This window comes from Camellia sinensis, chromosome 6 (genome assembly GCF_055761805.1).
Source record: "Camellia sinensis isolate YWXY chromosome 6, ASM5576180v1, whole genome shotgun sequence".
NCBI lineage: Eukaryota > Viridiplantae > Streptophyta > Magnoliopsida > Ericales > Theaceae > Camellia > Camellia sinensis.
Window position 1 is genome coordinate 186,845,905 of NC_138966.1, and position 14,914 is coordinate 186,860,818.

General features: G+C 36.3%; 1 protein-coding gene, 1 long non-coding RNA gene and 1 other non-coding gene across 3 annotated transcripts; all 3 read right to left on the reverse strand.

The window, feature by feature from the left end:
• Positions 1-2,095: 2,095 nt before the first annotated feature.
• LOC145792489 (uncharacterized) lies at positions 2,096-2,736 on the reverse strand. The gene is made up of 3 exons (XR_014331889.1): positions 2,604-2,736; positions 2,422-2,508; positions 2,096-2,326 (listed from the first exon to the last, which is right to left on the reverse strand). It is a non-coding gene; the product is annotated as an uncharacterized LOC145792489 (long non-coding RNA).
• A 661-nt stretch (positions 2,737-3,397) lies between these two features.
• LOC114312633 (uncharacterized) lies at positions 3,398-8,747 on the reverse strand. Its single transcript, XR_014331890.1, has 5 exons — positions 8,611-8,747; positions 8,433-8,514; positions 8,277-8,344; positions 3,527-3,764; positions 3,398-3,429 (listed from the first exon to the last, which is right to left on the reverse strand). It is a non-coding gene; the product is annotated as an uncharacterized LOC114312633 (transcript).
• A 2,476-nt stretch (positions 8,748-11,223) lies between these two features.
• Positions 11,224-12,823, reverse strand: LOC114312621 (non-specific lipid transfer protein GPI-anchored 20). Its single transcript, XM_028258879.2, has 4 exons — positions 12,353-12,823; positions 12,119-12,145; positions 11,932-11,988; positions 11,224-11,640 (listed from the first exon to the last, which is right to left on the reverse strand). The coding sequence occupies exons 1-4, from the start codon at positions 12,696-12,698 to the stop codon at positions 11,420-11,422; spliced, it is 651 nt and encodes a 216-aa protein (XP_028114680.2). The 5' UTR covers positions 12,699-12,823; the 3' UTR covers positions 11,224-11,419.
• Positions 12,824-14,914: the final 2,091 nt, after the last annotated feature.

A 14,914-nucleotide genomic window follows, 5' to 3' on the forward strand; every position in this document is an offset into this window, starting at 1 on the left:
AACAAAAAAATACGAAAAACAAAAAACTCAATTTTCAAAAAATTAAAACCAAACACACTAATTAATTCTCTGGTTTTGAATATGGATCATAACAAGTTCTCAGACTTTAACATTGTATATTTGGTTGAGAGATTTGGAAAAAAGATTTAGAAAGAGAAAGGGAAAAAGTAGGTGAAATGTAAATAAAATAAATTTATATTTCATTTAATTTCACATATTTTTTTCTTTTTTCTTTCTAAATCTCTTCCCAAATCTCCTAACCAAATACATCATAAGGATAAGGCACTACAAAAAAAAATTGTTTTTTGCGACGGCAAAACGCCGTCGCAAATAATCCAAACGCCGTCTCAAAAGCTATTTGCGACGGTAAATTTTTTTTTTGCGACGGCAAGTGGGGGTCGCAACATGGGGGGTTGCAAAAGATCTTTAGCGACGGCACCATTGTTTTTGCGACGGGAATAGTTCTTTTTTGCGACGGCAAATATCTGTCGCCGATAGTGGATGAAGATCTGGGTTTTTTGCGACAGCACAAGCTTTCCGTCGCTAATAAGATTTTGCCGACAGCAAAATTCCGTCGCAAAAAATGCCGCCGCAAAAAATGTGGCATTTATGACTATTGGCGACGGCAATTTCACCGTCGCTAAAGCCTTGTTTCTCAAATAAATTCAACACCTTTTGCGACGGTATGGCTGCCGTCGCAAAAAAGCCTGGCACAGCTTTTTTTTTTTTTTTTTTTTTTTTTTTTTGCGACGGGGTGTTCTGCCGTCTCAAAAAAAATTACAAAAAAAAAATTCCTGTTTTACAATTATTTAAAATATAAAAATAACCTGTAATGTTTGTAAATGATATAATAATATAAATACATAAATAAAATAACTAATGTTGGCAAATGAAAAATAGCTTAAAAAAAATCAAAAAATGACATAATAATATAAATCCATACATAAACAAAAGTTGGCAAATGATAAAAATTCCTAATGTTGGTCACATAATACATACATAATGTTGGTCACAAATTTAAATAACATAAATCAAAATCAAAACCAAAAGTTTTTGTCTTGATTCATTCATGAGTTACAAAAACAGAAGTTGGTCATAATCTTTACGCGCCCACATTCCACGCGAAGCAAACTGCTACTCAGGAAATATCTGGAAAAAAAAAATAAAAATAATTAATAACAATATAATGGTGGTAATATTTTAATTACAGAAAAATATAAAAAATTAACTACCATATAATTAGAAAGATAGTTTAGTGAAATCCGGCTCAAACTCCCAAACCAGGAACCCGATTCGAGCCCCGTCTTCTCCCACAAGTCTCTCGTGCCTAGGCGGTCGTGTGTGCCAAGTTTCGTGCTAAACCGACGCCGTTTGGTGATTTTGGGGCGTTAACTCTTCGAATTCAAGTTTCTTAAGGAACTAGTTTGCCTAAAGTGAAATCCGGCTCTAACTCCCAAACCGGGAACCCGATTCGAGCCCTGTCTTCTCCCACAAGTCTCTTGTGCCTAGGCGGTCGTGTATGCCAAGTTTCGTTCTAAACCGACGCCGTTTGGTGATTTTGGGGCGTTAACTTCTCGAATTCAAGTTTCTTAAGGAACTAGTTTGCCTAAAGTGAAATCCGGCTCTAACTCCCAAACCGGGAACCCGATTCGAGCCCCGTCTTCTCCCACAAGTCTCTCGTGCCTAGGCGGTCGTGTGTGCCAATTTTTGTGCTAAACCGACGCCGTTTGGTGATTTTGGGGCGTTAACTCAAAATTATGCAAAGATATATTTTAGCTTAGAATGCAAAGATACATTTTATACCTGATCTTCTGGTGGTGGTGTATATGGATTCTCGTCTTCTGCAGATTCCCTAAATGCTTGGTGGCCACTCGATGCATCAGGAACCTATGATATTCAATACATAATGTGGTAATCATATTCGAATTTTATACATAATCTTGTGTGAAAATTGAACTATCAAACAATTTAATTTATATCGAACCTGTCTGTTGGGATCCACACTTGCCCCCTGTGACACTAAGGCCATCATCTCAGCTCTCATCTGCTGTAAATGTGTAGAGAACTTTGCTCACAGCTCCTCCCTTAACTCATCCCTTAGCTCTGCACGAACCTTCTGCGTGATCTGATCAATAGTCGATGGCTGGGGTGTTGATTGTGATGGCCCAGCACCATCTTTATATACCGCTCTCCGAGGCACAATTCTCCCGTATGTGCGACAATATCTATGTCCGTCATGACCTATCAACTCATGGAAAATGGCATTCCTAGCCTCCAAAGTCCGACCATCCTCAGGTAGCATAGAGAGTTGACGATTAAACTCATCCTGTATTGAATAAGACATACAAGTATATGCCAAATTAAGATGGTTGACACACAAAAAATAAACTTTAAATACAATCAAAGGTGTTTGGAAACTACCAAGGTCTGAATAACCTCTGGGTCATCTACTCTACGTGTCATAAGCCAAACATTCATCTTATCAGTAGACTCCCCCTTACTGGTCATCTGCATTTTTTTAGAAATATGAAAATTAGAATGTAAATAATTTGTAAATGTACAATGTTTATTTATATACAAAAATAAAACAATAAAATGTAAACCTCATGCCGTATCTGAGAGAAAGTAGTACGCCCTGTGGTATGAGCTATGCCGTGAGCTCGCCGATTTTTAGCGTTCCTACTTGCGATTTTCTATAACAGGTTCGACAAATGTGAGTATGTAAATATGATTTGTATGTTTACATATCATAAATATAACTTATTTGTATACCTCAGCATCGGAAGTATGCCAACACTCCACAAGTTCTTCCCACTGGCTTGGCACAATGTGCATAGGAACATCATCCTTCAGATTAGGATCAGAACTTCTAGGCTTGAAATACTTAGCCTTAAGCTTGTTCTTGTCATCCTTCCATATGCTGTTGCAGTTTTTCATGCAGATTGGCTTGTACTCCTCTGGACATATATTCAAATTGTCCTATAAAACACAATTTCAAAGTTTAAATAATAATAACACAATTTTGGAATTCGAATTTGTGGACAAAAATATACTTTTACCTTCACATCCTTCCAGATAGCATCGATAATATCATCAGGCACATTGTTCCAGTCAAGAAAAGTAAGAGGAACAATGTTACCATTCCGCACAATAATGCCAAGTTGAGTAGTTAACTTAGCCACGTTATCCTCTATTAGGCAGTAATTTCCATCAAATTGTATGTCTAGCTTTTTACCAGTACCCCACTCTTTAATGCCCTTGGCACATCCTCTACCACGCCTAGTCGAGGTTGATGAAGAACTAATATGACCTGTGAGATACAATAACAGTAAACAATATGCAATGGTAATAAACAAATGCAAATTTAAATAATGTGAATACAAATTATATCAAATAAACCTGAGGTGGGCTGTGAAGAAGTCGAAGGGTCTGCAAAATACAATGAGAATAAACAAGTTATATATAATGAGCATAAATAAATGTATGTTTAAATAATTTTCATACAAATCAAAGCAAATTTATATACCTGCGGATGGCTCATAAGCTGATGATGATAGCTGCTGTGGTGGCACTGATGGTGGATGCACCGATGGTAGGCGTGGAGGCTGAGTACATAGTAGCTGCTGTGGTGCCACTAAAGGCCCCTCCGATAGTGGCCGATGTGATGCCTCCTCTGATTGTGGTGCTACTGATGTCCTGTTATGTAGCACATCAGACATCATGCGCCGGGGATGATCAGGCTTCCTCTTCCTTCCCATAATAATCTGCAAGCAATATAACATTAATTGACATTAGAAACATAGACAATGGTTTGTCGTCAACTATAATATGACATTAATTGAACTAATACAATTACAAAGACAAAGTAAATTAAAAAATTGATGATTAACTACAACGTTGGCCTTAATTGAATTACTAATGTTTCCACCACTATCAGCCTATTTGAACATCAACTGTTTCCCCTTCTGCAGCTTCCCTCACCCAACCAACTTCTTCATCACGAAGCATTATATTTTCTTCCAATTGTTGGCTCATGTATGGCTCGATTTGTGGATCAGTCGAACTCATATCAAATAAACCTCTTTGAGACATCTTCACCACGACTTGCCAGTCTGGTTGTAACGGGTCTGCAACATACCAAACTTGCTCTGCTTGGGACGCCAAGATGAAAGGTTCATTGGTAATTCGATTATCTCGGTACAACAAATGATTGAAGTTCACCAACGTGAAATTGAAGACATCTTCTTTCTTTCCGTGAATGTTGTCAATACAATCACACTTAAACAACACATGTTTCTTTTCATTGGAATATCGAATCTCAACAATATCTATCAATTGTCCATAATAGTACACAGACCCCACACGAGGATTCTTGTCTTTTCGACTAGCATAACTTATGGTATCTGCCTTCAAAGCTACACCACAATTTTGTGTGGCTCGACGATCATCCATGGCCTTTACTCGATACCGAAACCCATTCAGTATATACCCGTTGAACCTCCTTGCCAAGTTATGAGGACCATTTGCCAATAGAATAATCTCTTCAAAAAATATGACATCAGTAGTCCTTCGTAAAGTTTGGACCTATTTTACACGAAAATGTAAAATTTAAAATGTAGTTCGACTTAAGTAACTAGAATCTATAGAGTTAAATACATACACGTTCCTTGAACCAAATGTGAAAAGTTTCAAAATGTTCACGCCGAAGCTGATGATCGTCAACACGAGGCATTTTGAGCTTAAGTACTTCAAGGTATTCGCTGTGTAGATTGAAATTTTAGCAATACAAAATATTTTGTAGAAAATTCAATAAAACATAATAAAATATTGAGTGAGTGACTTAACCTACTTTATGAATGGTTGAACCTACTTTATGAATGGTTGAACCGTGCTTGTATTGAATAAGATGTACCGATGAGCTTGTACCCAAGAAGTATTATCAAGATAAAAGCTTGTGTTTTCACCAATAGCATGACCCAAATTATCAACACCACTATAGTTCCTCACGGGTCGACTAGATTTGGTTTCCACATCATTGAGATATTGTGCACAAAAATTCATGCATTCTTCCATAAGATATCCTTTAGCAATTGATCCTTCAGGATGAGCTTTATTACGCACGTATTGCTTCAAAGTAAGAAGATACCTCTCAATTGGATACATCCATCGAAACTGAATCGCTCCACCCAATAAGGCTTCATCAGCTAGATGTATAGGCAAGTGCTCCATTATATCAAAAAAACTCGGAAGAAATATTTTCTCTAGATTACAAAGTGTTATAGCGATACGATCTTGAATATATTGCAAATCCGTTGCACGATTCACTTTTGAACACAATTGTCTAAAGAAATTGCTCAATTCAATCAAGGGTTCAATTACATTTTTCGGTAACGATCTTCGAATAGCCAATGGAATAAGTTGTTGCATCAGAATATGACTATCGTGGCTCTTAAGACCCCCAATACTTCTATCATGTGAGCGCGCACGACGTGATATATTGGATGAATACCCGTCTGGAACTCTTACTTCCTTCAACACTTTCAAGAACAAATCTTTCTCATCCTTGGTCATCATGAATTGTGCTGCTGGTAAATAGGCTTTATTCGACCCTCTTAACTGCAAATGTAGGGGTTTTCTAATATTCATATCTTGTAAATCACGCAGAGCATTAACGCCATCCTTCGATTTTCCTGCAACCCCTAATATTGTCCACAACACATTGTCACAAACATTCTTCTCTATATGCATCACATCGAGGTTATGTCTTATTAGATTGTGCTCCCAATATGGCAATTCATAAAAGATACTCTTTTTTTTCCAACTGTGGGTGCGATGTCCAGCTTTCTCCTTCTGTACCTGTCTCCTATGCCTCTCCTTAAGGTCATCCCTCTTGTATTGGGTTAAAATACCCTCAGATTCTAATTGTAGCAACATCTCAGTTCCAGACAACAATTTAGGTTTGAGTCGGACTTCCCGAGTACCATCAAATGATACTTTATCCTTCCGGAATTTATGGCCAGTAGGTAAAAATCTGCGATGACCCAAGTATGATTGTTTCCTACTATGCTTCAACCAACACGATGTAGTTTCCTTATTGCAACAAGGACATGCATATTCGCCTTTAGTGCTCCATCCTGACAAGTTTGCGTATGCAAGAAAATCACTAATTGTCCACAGTAAGGCTGCATGCATTTGAAACATTTGATTTGTTGATGCATCAAATGTTGACACACCCTCATTCCATAGTTCTTTCAACTCCTCAATCAACGGTTGCATGTACACATCAATCTTGTCACCAGGTCCTTTTGGGCCGTCAATAAGCACGGCTAAAATTAGAAATGGTTGCTTCATGCACATCCATGGCGGCAAGTTGTATGGAACGAGCACAACAGGCTAAGTGCTATGAACTATGTTCATCGTTCTGAATGGGTTAAAACCATCAGATGCTAAGCCAAGCCTTACACTTCGGCAATCATTACTAAAGTTAATATTCCGACGGTCAAAATCTTTCCATGCAAGGGAGTCAGCAGGATGCCTGAAGACACCATTATCAGTTCGTTCCTCTGCATGCCATCTCATTAACTTGGCCGTCTTGGATGACATAAACAACCTCTGCAACCTTGGCTTTAAAGGAAAATACTTCATCTGTTTTGCAGCTATTCATTTGCCACCTTTGTTAGGACCATTTGAACCACCATCACCATTTGATTTCAATCTACAGCTGTTGCATATGACACATTTATCAAGATTGGCGTCCTCGTTTCGAAACAACATGCAACTGTTGGGACATGCATCCCACGTCTCATACGTGAAGCCCAAATCTGTTGTGACCTTTTGAGCTTTATAATATGAGTCCGGGAGTTTCACACCCAACGGGAACGCCTCATTCAATAACTCAAGCAGCATGTCAACAGACTTGTCTGTCCACTGATTAAGCACCTTCAAATGTAAAAGTCGAACAATGAATGACAAAGATGTGAACTTCTGACAACCCGGATACAATTCACTTTGTGCATCTTGAAGAAGTTTGAAATACTTTGCAGTCTCTGCATTTGGACCGAGTTGGGGTTCAAATTCATGGGGATCAGGGCCCTGTGGTTCATCACCCTCAATACTTGTATCGGCATGTGGATTTCCCATAACCCCTTGTATCATTCCAATCATATCATCCCCAATGTCTGAATTAGCTAATGTTTCATTCTCTCGATTACCATGCAGAGATACGTAAGATTCCCCATGATTAATCCAATGTTTGTATTTTTTAAAAAAACCATTCAAAATCAGATGCTCCCGTACACCCTCTCGTACAAAATAGTATCGATTCTCACACTTCCTACACGGACAACTGATCATCGAACCTTCGACCCTATTGGTGTAGGCAAACACAAGGAATTCATCAATCCCATTAATATATTCGCTCGACATCCTTTTGGAAAATCGATCCAACTCTTATCCATCATCCATACACATCCACAAAAATATCTCATCAAAGTAACTCTAAATATAATACCTACGTATTCATGTACCATGACACCTATCCATCCAATTTCTCTCAAATAGGTAGGTAGTCTTATCCTAGTTAGTTATTTACCGATTTAACAGAAGAACATAAAAAATGAAATACTTATACAACAACACGTGAGATCAATTAATTGAAGAAAAAAATGATATAATTTCATACTTTCTGAGTCATAACTTAAAAAATAAATAAATCATAACCAAACACCACATGAGGCACAACCAAAGATCTTATAAGTCTTAACTAAAACAATATCATAATTAACGAAGATAATTCATCATAACTAAAGAAAAAAAAAATGACATAACTAATGATGCATATGATAAATGGATGTGTATGGTAGAATTCTCAAAAATTATTTAATAAAAATGGATCATTATTCTGTATATTATAATTTTGAACATCACATACATAATCTTATGTAACAAAGTAGAATAAGAAAGGCCAGTCCAAGTTTCTTTTCTATCTATATATATAGAGGCCCAATTACTTTCCATACTACAAATTTCAAAATTTATGATTCCAAAATTTCTCTAAGGATAGGTTTAGTAAACTAATAGCACAAAGCTTTGTTAAACAAATTTATGAAGGCAAGAGTTTGTTTTTCCAGGCTTGCCACATAAGATATCACACAATCTGAACTTTCACGATGAGTACTTTCTATTGTCTGCAAAAAATAATTGTAAGAAGTTGGTAATAACTGACTACATTGTTTTATCCACTTGTGCTAACATACATTACAAGTTACTAAGCTTACCAGCCTTATTATCTGGTGTGACCGTGAGCTAGTGTCATTTAGTGCGATTTCACCCACTTGTCTTTGGGCTACATTTAAAAAAAATTAATTAAAAGGTTAAGAAAATGCCACTCAAGACATGTGCACACAAAAAAACCAGAATCTTTAAATGTTTACCCTCGTAGATACTGATCAAATGTCTTAAATGTTGATCATCATTTGTTGTTTCTTCTACCAGCTTCCGAACCACAGTTCCTTTCTGCATCCAAGGAATTACATGAAACAAATATTAGCACGGAGAAAAGACAGAAACATATGGTTCCTGTAACTATGAATCAGTATGTATAGGTTTCACCTCTGGAGCATCTAAAGCCTTGAGGTTGCGTCCAGATTCTAAATTCAAGAGGTCCCTGACATTCTCATTATAGATTTCCAGCCCAGAATTCTTTTACAAAAGTCTTACTCTGGAGTCTGTTATGAAGCCAAACAAACATATAATCAGATTGAATGCGATAAATTAAAATATATGTATATATATATATATATGTTAATATTGAGTTCCCTACATTGGTCAAGCATAAATTTCCACAAACAAATGGAAAGTTTTCACCATGATTTAGGGATGAGGTTTAAGTGAGTATTTATCTATGCTCGAACCTGATAAAAAAACTGAATTACATAAAATTAAGTATGATGAAGCTTACATTCACTATGTGCCTATAAATATCATTAACAGCTTTCTCAGTGATTCCTCTCATTGTGTAGGTTTTCCCACTGCTAGTTTGCCCATATGCAAACATTGTTGTTGTAATACGAGGAAAAAAAAAAAAATTGTTTAACATGTATAGATGTAATTTCCGAAGTAGTAGCAAAGATCAAAATAAAAAAAAGAAAAAAAAAAGAATGATAGATGTAAAGGAAAGCATAACCATTGATGCCATTAAAGCAGACAAAGCAACATTCTTCACTCCTTCCTCATACACTGCTTCTGTTAAACAAGCAGGATCAAAGACCCTATCTAAATGAAGAAGCTTTGTCAACATATATATATATATATATTGATACAGATTTATATATATATATACAGATTTAATAATGTATATATTATCAATATATATATATACATATATACGATACAGATCTGTATATATATATACAGAGAGAGAGAGAGAGAGCATACCTGCCGTCCTCGCCGCAACAGCACTGCACGACCGCACCACCGTTCGCCGTTCGCCGTTCGCCGTTCGGCTTCGTAGGGATTTGGGGCAAAGAAATTGGTTTCAAAGTTTTAGGGATTTGGATTATGTTTTTGATCGAACGACAAGATGAATAGGGAAGGGGGCAAAAAAAATTTCACTTTTTGCGACGGTAGGTTTTACACCGTCGCAAATGGCAAGTATTTTATTTATAAAACGGCGCCGTTTAAATTAGACTTTTTTGCGACGGACAATTACCGTCGCAATAAGTAAACTATTTGCGACAGCAAACGTACGCCGTCTCAAAACATTTCTTTTTTGCGACGGTAAAAACATCCGTCGCTAATACTGATGCATTTACTCCCTATCCGCGCATTTTTTATTACCGACGGGGATAACGCCGTCGCTAAAGCCTTCATTTGCGACGGTTTATGTTGCCGTCGCAAAAAACTATTTTTTGCGACGGGAAAACCGCCGTCGCTCATGCTTCCGTGTTTTTTACCCCCTTTTCTTGTAGTGAGGCCTCAACCAAAAATAATGTGGGCAATGATAGAGCAGGGGATTCTTTTGTTCTGATTAATTCTGAGAATTGGTGTCCACATTTTTGTTTTGACAGGTTTGTTATTGATGGGGTGTGGAAGGAGCATACGGTAAAGGTGGGAGCAGCGTGGGTTGGTATGGATCCACAAGGAAACCAATTGGCTTGGAAGAAATTTTATTTTGTTGCAACGTCAGCTTTGATGACTGAGGCCAGAGCTTGTTTTGATGCAGTAAAATGGTATGTGCTGAACAATGTTTAAGTTTCTAGACAGCATGTAAGGTGGCTCATGTAAGAGTGGCCTTAATATATGATGTTATCTTGTTGTTTCTCCAAAAAAAAATTTAATTTTTTGGCTTGTTATGATGTAAAAATGTTATTATTATTATTATTATTATTATTATTATTATTATTATTATTATTATTATTATGTCATTCTAATAGTGACTTGTCATTTTAGCATAACCACCTTCAACCTTATCATTATTCAATTAGTTTTTACATGATCCACTAATCAACTGGAACATTTCCTTGATCTAGATGAATATCATGTTTTCGATTTTTTGCAGAGATAAATTGTAATTGGAGCAATTTAATTTCTGTAATTACAAATTTTAGTATTATTATTTTTTTGTAATTTATAGATTTTTTTTTTAAAATTTTTTAAGAATGTGAGTGTTTGGGAAGTGGGTTTTTTTAGTTGTAGGATATTATTGGAGAAATTTTTTTTTGTATTTGGGAAGATAGTTGGGTTTTTTGTAGTTGGATGTGATGTTTGGAGAAAAAAAGTGAAATGATTGTAGAATTTGATGTGATATTTTGTTTGGATTTGTTTTTTTTTTTAATTTTGTAATCAATTTGTCTTTTAGTGAAAAAAAAAAAAACCCTAAAAAATTTGTTCCCAAACACCGCCATTGTGTGATCGTGAGTTTTGATTTATGCAAGTTGTGATTGCAATAAGAAAAAAAATGGTTTTTTTTTTCTTTCTAGATAATGATTTTGCTAAACTTTGAGTCAATACAGTACAAAATTTAACTTTGCCATTTCTTATTAATTAACTCACTATTAAACATGAATATTTGTCAGATCTAACTTCTTTTTTTAAAAATAAAAAATAAAAAATCTTGTAGCTCGGCCAATGGAGTTGCTTTTAAGCGTTTTAGACATTATTCCCATCTTCATTGACATTGCTATAGAGTAATTTATAAGCACCCAGTATAATTATGAACATAAATTTAATTGTAAAGAAAAAACCCAAGTTTTTTTTTTTTTTTTTTCACTAGGACATTAATATTACAAAGCTAATTCAACAAATAATTCATCAATATCTCTCAACTGTCTGAACAAACCCAAACAATACTTTCACACCCCAAAAGAATATATCTCAATTGCATAACTACTACACATATAGAGCAACTAAAAATGGCAAACTAGTAGAAGTACTTCAGAGCCATAGCTCCAAACAGAGCCATCAGCAGGGAAAGTGAAAAACTGTGAGATGGCTCGGTGGCTGACGGGGTGACAACTGGCCGAATCCCTGAATTTGAAGTTGGAGCATCTGATGCCACGGTTGGAGGAGATGGAGTGAGGTCAGAAGTTGTATCAGTTCCCGGTGCCAATGCCGGTGACACTGGTGTGGGCACAGTAGAACCTGCCAGCCAAAAGTATTGGGAGACATATCAATATATGTGGTAGCGTAATAGTATTGGAAATTAGGTGCTGTGATCATCAATAATTTTTAAAATTATTAGTTGGAAAAAAGTGCTTTATAACAGCCGAACACTTACACGTATTAAGAACCATCTGATACATGCGATTTTCATTCCAACCCGTATAATGACATGTATCAGTATTGGAAAGACAAAAATTTAATAATTATCGTTTAAAACTATAGATGGCTTCAAGATAACATATTTGACCTTGAGAGAAGTATGTATTATACCTGTAGGACTTAGAGAAGGAGCCCCAGGGGACACAGTTGGACTAAATGCAATGGGGCCTGCCATGGTTAGTAAAATGAATGTTAGCTTATTCAAAATTGGTGTACAAATCAGTATGTTTTTGGTAATTGAATTAAATTATGATTACAAATCATAGGATAAAAAAGAATTTGAATCGAAAATGGTTACCTGGAGCTGGAATTGGAGCAGCAGAGGCTGCAATTGACCAAAAAGCACCAAAAAAAATTCAATCAGCAACCTAAGTAAATTGATAAAACAGAGGAAAAACACCAAGAAAACTAGTGTGGTCTAGATTCATTCTAGCCTAGGTATGGATTCCACTATAAAATAGCTGAAGGTAGACCCCACACTATTTTTCTTGGTACAATTCTGAATTTGAGTTCTTGGTTCTGAAGTTCTCACAGTTGCACTTGAGAGGTACGCTGGGCATATTGCAAGCGCGAGGCAGGGAGATGGCCAGGGTCCGGTTGATGGGTATTTGGAAAGGGACACTTCCGGTGGCAATTAGGCACAGACAGCCTGTGCCGTTGCTCATGAGGGACTTAAGGGAATTGCAACAGGCTGGAGTTGGCGTCGTTCCATTGGCGGTGCTGTTGGTGATGAAGTTCATGCAAGAGGTGAAAGTCGAGAGCATAGAAGCCGTGCAAGGGGATTGAACCTGGCCACGGACCGTGATTGTCAGAACAGCCAAAGCAATTGCTAGAAATGGAAGGAAGCGTGAAAAATGCTTGAAAACTGCCATTTGCATGTGTAAATTTAAGGTAGGATGGAATTCTAAGTTGTAGAAGGTGTTGATTGATGGATTTGGAATTTGATGATGTTTGGAAGAGAAGAAAATGAGGGAATTTATAGATGGAAATTTTAGCGGGGAAGTGGAGCGAAGAAAATGTAAAGAATTGGATTGGGTATGGAGCTCAACTACCTTAACTAACTTTTTGACATATGGGGAGCTTAGGTGTGTGTTTGGCAACTTGTCACCTATTTTTTGGATTAATTTTGTTTGGAAAGCATTTTCGACTTTCCATCACTTGAGCAAAAGAAAACAGATATCCATGTTCCAATACTCTCATGTCCCTCTATCTCAACCCTCCTCTTTACTCAATTTTGATATATCATGTGATAAATAAATTATTTTTTCATGGTTAAGAACCACCATTTTATTTTTATTTTAGTCTCAATTACTTGTAGTTATCTTCTTCAAATAAATAAGACTGCCGATTTTACATTTTTACATTTTTTAGGAGCCGAGTCCTGAGTTGGTTGAAAATTAGGTATCATTTATGTTGGCCATTATAGAACCATCACGTTAAAAAAATTTCCCTAATTACTTAGATGAAGAAAAATTCAAAATTTCACATTTTTGACTTGAAAAAGGTGGTCAGAAGTAAGTAGAATATCAAGTCCTAGCTTTGGTCACAAGCAAGGATAATCATTTGGTTCAAACCCAGGCCCAAGCTTGTAATTTGACCTGTCCGGACAAATCTGAATAAGTCTTGGACTAGGCACGTGCCTAGGCCAAAGTATTGAAGCTCAAGTAGGTTTGGATCTTGGCTTGTAGCTCATCTAAACAATGAAAAATTATTAGATGGCCTTGGACACCATGTAGTAATGCTTTTATCAATTATCAAATATCATATATTAAATATTATTTTTTTTTATCAATCACAATATTCTTGGAGCACTTCACCATACTCAAGACTAGTAAATAACTTCTCCTAAACTGGCCCATTAAATAGGGTTTCTCGTTTGGCAAGTGCCTCTTTTAGTTAAAAAGTCAAAAAGTTACTAAAAAAATAAAAAAGCCAACAACACATACCAAAAATTCAAAGATTCTCTTTTCTCTCTACTTTTTGCACATCTTTTCGTAAAAAGTCAAAAAGTCATCACAAACATACTAATTTTTTTTACATCACATTTTAGCCAAAAAGTCAAAAAGTTACTAAAAAAGCCTGTTCCCAAACGAGGCCTCAGTTGAGACTAAAATTTTTGACTTTAGCCCACAGTGGACTTAGACACCATTTTTGTTACCCAACCAAACTCACTCTGATATTCACCCTTAATCATGAGCGATTAGCAAGTTTAGTGGTGAAACTATTGGAATTATGATTTTTTATAGGCTTATTTTGGGTCAATTTTGAACTCAAATTTGAGTGGGTCCCACACGCTTTTGGGGTGGGACCAATGATGTGACGTGTTCTTTGCCACATGGCAAGTCACATGATGAAGATGGTTCGTCAAAACCATTTATAAGTGAATGAGAAGTTGACGTCGTTTTCAAATTCGTGAAATGGACAATTAAAGAAGTAAAATGTGAGTTTCCTTGAAATGATTGTTACACATTGAAACTTCAAGAGAACTTATGTATGTATATAAGTTTTAGGTGAGAATATTTGGGTTGGGCCCCACGAGGCACCCCAAGTTTATAGAAGGAAGGAGTTATGGACAAAGTGGGCTTTGGCTCAAACCACTACGCGCGCTGCCGTCAAATCGAGCCGTGCTGGGTGTGGATCGGGTCGGTCCTAATATTAATTTTTTGGACAAAATTTATTTGAATTTTTTTCAAAAATTCTTATGGGAAAATATTTTTTCTAAAAATTTGAATTCAATTTTTCTGTCCAAACAGTGCCTTTTCTAGGTCCGTTTTCCAATAGGTTCAAACAGTTCTTTAAACCCATTTCAAACAGTTTGCACCCAGACAGATTCAATCTCCTCCTAGACATATTCAAACTTGTTTCAACAGGTTCAATTCAAATTCATACTTGTTTTAGGTTAAGTAATACTTTTAATGATTCTTATATATAGGAATACCTAGCAGAGTATGGCAAGATACTCTTTCATAAAAATCACCTATGTGAGTGTGAACTGGGCCAATTCTATGAGATTTGTGAAGCGCTACAATTCTCTAGAGCACTCATGAAAGATCAGGTTGTTTAGGGCCAAAATGAACACAATAGTGAGAACTAA

Excerpts from the sequence above, each read along its gene's own strand:
- LOC114312621 (XM_028258879.2), bottom strand. The coding sequence starts at position 12,698 with ATGCAAATGGCAGTTTTCAAGCATTTTTCACGCTTCCTTCCATTTCTA. Across the intron at positions 11,989-12,118 it reads TGCTCCAATTCCAGCTCCAG|GCCCCATTGCATTTAGTCCA; the intron begins GTAACCATTTTC and ends TAACCATGGCAG. Across the intron at positions 11,641-11,931 it reads TCCTTCTCTAAGTCCTACAG|GTTCTACTGTGCCCACACCA; the intron begins GTATAATACATA and ends TTTGGCTGGCAG.